The sequence below is a fragment of the Bolinopsis microptera genome, chromosome 8, assembly GCF_026151205.1.
Source record: "Bolinopsis microptera isolate Bmic1 chromosome 8, MBARI_Bmic_1.0, whole genome shotgun sequence".
NCBI lineage: Eukaryota > Metazoa > Ctenophora > Tentaculata > Lobata > Bolinopsidae > Bolinopsis > Bolinopsis microptera.
This window is the reverse complement of record NC_087079.1, coordinates 18,216,903-18,223,451: the sequence shown is the minus strand read 5'-3', so window position 1 is coordinate 18,223,451 and position 6,549 is coordinate 18,216,903. Positions and strand designations below refer to the sequence as shown.

Here is a 6,549-nt window from a genome sequence, read left to right as displayed (position 1 = left end):
GTTTCGTTCTAAATAAATCTGAATTCAGGGATTCTATCAGATTGCGGTACAACTTAGATCTGGATCGTTTGCCATCACAATGTCCATGCGGAAAAAAGTTTGATGTGAACCATTCGCTAAATTGCCATCTTGGTGGCTACATCATTATCAGACACAATGAAATTAGGGATTTTTTAGCTGGCTTGCTGAACACTGTTTGCTCGGACGTGGAAGTTGAACCTCAGCTTCAAGAACTAGAAGGAGAGCAGTTCAATAGGTCCTCAACACTAACGGGTGACCAGGCAAGACCCGATATTAGAGCTCGTGGTTTCTATAGGCCGGGCCAAGTGGCTTTTTTCGATGTTAAGGTAATTAATCCTAATTCTAATTCCTACCTTCAACATTCGACAAAGAAGACAATGGAGAACGCCGAGAGACAGAAAACACGATGCTACAACGAGAGAATACTTAATGTAGAGCACGGGTCATTCGCTCCATTAATATATTCAGTAACGGGTGGCATGGGACCTCAAGCCAGGACATTTGAGAAACTGCTTTGCAACAAACTTGCTTATAAGAAGAAGCAGAATTACAACGATATTATAAATTATTATCGGTGTAAATTATCATTTTTAATTAGGAAATTAATTTTATTGTGTATTAGAGGATCAAGAAATACCTCAAACACAACTTACGAATTATCTAACATGGATGATTTAGAATTTAACTCTTTCGAATCGAAAGTCAACTAATTTTTTCAGTCCCATGGACTGGGTTTTATTTTTGCAATGATGATTTTCATAATATATAACCTGTAATACTATTCTGTATATATCTAATTTCGTTTTCCAAAAAGATTTTTTAAAAAATAAAAAAAATTAAAAAAAATTTAGTAATAGTAAGTTATTTTAGCTAACACTAGCTAACACTGATGATTGCGCTCGGTATTTATTGCACGAAACTTAAAGTTTGTTGAATCGCCGTTTTATTTGTACAAAGCTCCCCTCCCGGGTAGAACTCTTGAAACTGAATTTCTCCAAATAAACATCATAATTTTAATGTTATATATGACTGGTGTTACCAGATTTCAGGTCTACGAAACTAATAAATACGAACAACAGATATCGGTTAATAATATAAATTCTAACATTTAAAATTAAAATTGTATCGAAGTGCTAATACACATCCAGTTAAAAGCAGATAATATTAGTATTATATTGATATCATACCCATAAGATTAATGGGGGTATAACGTAACTGATAACTCAAAGTTTTTTATTTAACACAGATATCATACTTGGGCCCAGAGTTCGCATTAAAAATTGGAGCAAAGAATACATGCAGTCAAGATACGTTCCAGTAAAACGTGCTTGGTTTTTAATTGAATTGATTGTACATTCTTCTAGGTTTTTGTTTGTCATGAGTGTTTCTTCATTTTTAAATCTGTTTGAAATATGAATTCAAAAATTCTTCGTCTCCTCGTTTTAAATGACCTGACATCCGCATCAGATAAAACATGGAACAATTTAGAAATTGCTACACGTTGTATACCTCTCGTGCACGCCGGCTTCGCGCGCGATCAAAATGGGTTACAGCGTGTGTCAATTGAGAACCACTCGAATTAAAGAGTTAGAAGTATCTCACGCCTTGTAAGGACGCAGGATTCCGTTGTATACAGCGACCGCGGTAGCCGTCCCCAAAAACGGAAGAAGTCCGAAGGCCTGAGAGGTAGAGTGTTGTTATGTGGTGTCGTAGTAATCAATAGAAGATAAAATATGATGGATTCCTGAAACATAAAGTATAGATTCAATGAGCAAAGAGCTACACTACCGGGCCCAAAATATGGAAACGAATTGAATGATTTATGGAAGTGTATTTTTACCCATAGATGGTGAGTCCAAGCTCCGCAGACTATGTACCAGCAAATCACTATTGGATTAAGACCAGTCACGACATAGGGTCCCTGATGGGAGGTAAAGTTTGATATTGTAAACAATCAAGGTTTCTGCTAAGCTTTATTCAAATCGGTCTGCGGAATTCTTGTTACTGCATATCATACAGCATGGAAATTTGAAGCCTAGATTAACCTTAAGTTATGTATTTTTTTAAAGTCCAGCCTATTTTCTTGAGTACATTGTATATACTGATCAGAGCGAGTTAAGTGTATTTACCATGAAGAGAAGAGCAATGTGAATACTCATTCCGATAGCGAAGGGTTGCAGGAAACAATCGGCATGACCTCTTCTAGCGTCAATTGCTGCCAGAGTGACCAGTATCATCATCCAGCTTCCAGCCACCATGAACACTATTACCTGCAATGTGGAGTTCCCATGGTAACACTATCACCTGCGCCAATTAAAAAAGATCGTCTGATTTCCATGATCCAGATTTCAGTTAGTCTATTGCACAACAATAATCACGGTGATAAAGAGTACTCACTCTGATCACATTAAAATCTTCGAATGTTGGAGGTGCGAAATCTGGAAGACCCTCAAAATCACCAATTCCCCACAGCAAACCTGAAATCAAGCAGTGGTTGCACATACCATGGCATCTCAAGTCTTCTAATATGATTTAATAATAAAATAAATTGCCTCATTAAAGTATGCCCAAACAGCAGAGTTTCATACCTGCTGCAGTGAAACCACCGCAGAACTGCACGAAAATGTAACAAATCATCCTGACGAAGGAGATCTGAGTATCCAGGAAGAACATGAGAGTGATGGAGGGGTTCACATGACCTCCTGACACGTCCTCACATAGGTAGATCATTAAACACACAGCTGCAGGGGAGGGGGTACCAGTTATTATCATAGTATCATCATAATCCTTAATATTGACGACAATAAGTAGTCTGTAGCAATGGAAGAAAGATTTTTAAACATGACCAATGACTATTTTGACACAATTAGAACTACCATGAATTACCGAGCGTCTGTCTTAAGAATATTTGTTACATTTACTTACTCATCCCAACTCCGAAGGATGTGGAAAAGTTAAAGAGATCTGTGGTTCCGCTGTCATCTAATCTCGCTATGATCCTGGGGTTTATTCCACCTGAAGGGTGATACCGTAAGTTAATTATAAAATAGTTATTATAATTTGGAAGTATTTATAAACTCTAGCTACATCACGGTCCAAGGCTTCATTTGAAACATGAAGTCTAGAAGTAGATATAGAATTAGAACAACAGTGGTTCATGGTTGCACTGAAGGTGTCAATGATGCTATGGTTTCGATTTATAAATATAATTCAGCAGTAACATACGTTAATGTGGCTCTTTCTATGTGTTGGTTCAGCCGAATTAATTATTATGTAATCAAGTTTATCTTTCTCTTTTAGTTAGTTGTCATCCGGCCAAACATTAAGCAACTTATATTGCAGTACCATTTATCAATTAGTTTTTCAAAATATGTCAGTGTAATTTTGCATGGCTGAAATGTAACGCTTGATTTATATATATAATAATTAATTGAATTTTCAAATAAAAAAAAATAGCACCTGTAGCGAAAAGTACGAGCATGAAGAGGCATTCTAGAACGAAAATCTGAATGACTCCGCAACCCAGGAATCAACTATTCAGTTATTATCGCTCAATAATCGGTTTGGTATCGACGTTACATACTTTATTATTTTTTTTAAAAAGCTGATTATAGAAACCAGGGAATTTAAGTTACCCTCCTAAGGCTAACATTAAATTGCTGATTTTATTTATATATATCACTTTTTTTGTTCTTTCTTTTCCTTCAAAACATTCCAGTACATTGTGCAGAAAGTTGGAGATGAAGCCGTAGTACGTACATGTAGCATTGCACTGGATCGAACTTGCAGAGTGTGGTTTCCTCCAGTCTGCGCCGCGCGCTTATAATTATATAAACATATGCGGCGCAGATCGACTGGAGGAGATTGCACTGTGTAGGCTCCGGTGTAATGTGATATGTATGTACTACGGCTTTACAAATTTTGGAAGCATGTAGGGATATATATCTGATACCAATCGTATATACTAAAAATACTCTAGCACAATTGTAACTGCAGTTTTACAGAACTCTAAATGCTTAATGAACACTCTTGCAGGTACCACCTGTATTCACACTCAGACCTGAGTTTAGTCATTTTCCGATACGAGATTGGGGACGGGTTCTATAAACAAACAAACAAACAAACATATATATAATAATTAATTTAATTTTCAAACAAAAAAAATAGCACCTGTAGCGAAAAGTACGAGCATGAAGATTCCAAGAAATTCAGCAAACAGCGCTCTGAGTCCTGCCTCATTTGTGAACTCCTTAAAACTGCCAAGTTTCCATTCTCTTTTAGGGAGCTCCTGAAAGAGAAGAAAAATTCAACAAGTGCAAGTTGCGGTTTCTTATGTGCGCCACCTCCAAATTTCCTTACCCATAATGGTATTTACTGGAACTCGGTTAACCTGTCATTCCGCCATATCTCCATCCTGAACACTAAGCTTGGGGTCCCAAGTCTCCAGGTAAAATAGGTCACGAGTTAGGAGTGAAATCTGGTTAAAGTGGTTGATATTGTATCTAAAAAAGGAAGTGGTTCAGATGGACACCACGTGACAATGAGACACAAATCTCTCCGGGATTATTATTAAAAAACATAAAGTATGCGTCTATAATAGTTGACTAATTATTTGAATCTGCAGTATATATCAGTAGTCAGATCGAGCTGCGGATCAGTTTTAATGATAAAAAAGAAGACGCGAACCTCATTATTCGGGAGAGCACCATTACAAATGGTCTGACCAACATTTTCTTGAACTGACATAGTTAGTGGATTCTCTAAGATCATTACAAAGTCATCACAGAAGCTGATAAAGTTAATTCTAAACGACACTCAAATGTACTGCAATGCTAGTGTACTTACTATTGGTGCTGTTAAAGAGACTGGTCATTAGGGGGCAATTTAACTTTTATTACATTATTTTTGTTAGATTATCGACAAGTCACGAGTTTTAACTGTTCAGATTTCTGGCTGACTGGCTGAAACATTAGGCTCATTAAACCTAAGTCTTGACTTTGCGGATCTAAGTATTGACGACACTGGATAACAGCGGCTCATGATCAAATCATACGTATTCAATTTCATAAAGAGAGTACTTAGTACCGCTACCGGACAACTGAACCCAATTAAGACATTTAGATTCTGATTAACCCTAACTCTAACCCTAACCCTGACCCTGACCCTAACCCTAACCCTAACCAATTAAGCTGATTGGTAAGTGGGGATTATGTTCAATTGGGTTCAGTTGTCGGCCACCCCTCACTCTCAAAACTATATACTCGGATTTAGTCTGCGGTGTTTCCACTCTTTCGGTGGATTACTTGCTGTATAACATGCCCTGAACCAAAACTTTCGGTCTATTTTGACACAAAGTAATTCGTTATTAACTTTAAGGCGCCTGGAGAAAATATGCTCTTGCTGGTTGTGCCCATCAGATCTACCTTTACAAGTAACTCTTTCATGCAGGGTGGTTCATGAGACTATTGACAAAATATTCCTGCACAGAAATGCTTTTGACAAATTAATTCCCAGAAAATATTCGTAATGATAAAGCCCTAAGACGTAGAACCCTGATTTGACATTTCTGTTATTTTCGGATTATGCAAGAAATGTGTTTTAAATCGATCAGTTATCAATCTTAAAGTTGTTAAATTGGATAAGCAACGAAACGGCATCAAGTAGGTGATATGTTCGTAAATAAAATTACATCTCTAGCCTACAAAAAAAGAAAAATGGTTAGAAACAACAGTAATTCTTACAAATGATAGAAAATTTAACATTATTATAAATATCACAAGCAGAGCAACCTAAGAGAAAAGGTCGAAGGCGGAAGACAAACAAAAGAGGGCAATGTAAGAGCTGCAGACGTAGTATCTAGACCTACCCGGGTCGACTAGGAAGAAAAATAATATTAATAAAAGCAAATTATTTAGTAACTACAATTTTATTTAAAAATTTTGGTACGGAATGTAAATATGAACTTTTCCTCTTCTCTATCTAAATCTAAGAGGGCCATTTTCCTCACAATCCATAATTTAAAAATCCTAATATTAAAGTCATTTTTATGTTTTAAAAAACAGTGCATAGAAAGGGCCGATTGCTCAAATTTAGGTCTCTCATTAATGATAAATTTGTCCCTATGGCCATTCATCCGTATGTGCATGGGTGTAACTGTCTGGCCAAAGTATAAGTCCACTTTAAGGAGATATTTCTTGTAGGTTTATAACCAACCAAGACGCGCGCCGAGTAGGATTCGTCGACGGTCTAATATTTGAAACAAATATTTTACGAGCATCACCCGTTAAGATATTTCAAGTTTTGGAAAATTGATATATCTCGATTCGCGATGGTCAGAACAATTAAAACTCTCATTCGTCTGCCATGTGTGATAATTTGACCGGCCATATATAATAATTTGACCGGTCGTTTTGCACAATTAAATTAAATTGCTCCCTCAATGAGCTCCTTTTTGCCAATATTAATCAGAAAACTCTAGCCGAAAAGGGGTTTATTCTCGAAAGTGGCAATTAGTAGACTTACAGGAAG

The 6,549-nt window shown here is 36.6% G+C and overlaps 1 protein-coding gene across 1 annotated transcript; it reads right to left on the bottom strand.

Moving 5' to 3' along the window:
• Positions 1-1,597: 1,597 nt before the first annotated feature.
• Positions 1,598-4,786, bottom strand: LOC134820224 (uncharacterized). Its single transcript, XM_063830446.1, has 8 exons — positions 4,708-4,786; positions 4,192-4,309; positions 2,947-3,036; positions 2,610-2,762; positions 2,419-2,498; positions 2,151-2,291; positions 1,862-1,942; positions 1,598-1,700 (listed from the first exon to the last, which is right to left on the bottom strand). The coding sequence occupies exons 1-8, from the start codon at positions 4,765-4,767 to the stop codon at positions 1,620-1,622; spliced, it is 804 nt and encodes a 267-aa protein (XP_063686516.1). The 5' UTR covers positions 4,768-4,786; the 3' UTR covers positions 1,598-1,619.
• Between the last annotated feature and the right edge of the window lie 1,763 nt (positions 4,787-6,549).

Bases quoted from the DNA above. Each gene is read 5' to 3' on its own strand.
- LOC134820224 (XM_063830446.1), bottom strand. From the start codon at position 4,767: ATGTCAGTTCAAGAAAATGTTGGTCAGACCATTTGTAATGGTGCTCTC. The intron at 3,037-4,191 runs GTGCTATTTTTT...ATCACCCTTCAG, and splicing joins GCTCGTACTTTTCGCTACAG to GTGGAATAAACCCCAGGATC. The intron at 1,943-2,150 runs GTAAATACACTT...ACCTCCCATCAG, and splicing joins ACATTGCTCTTCTCTTCATG to GGACCCTATGTCGTGACTGG.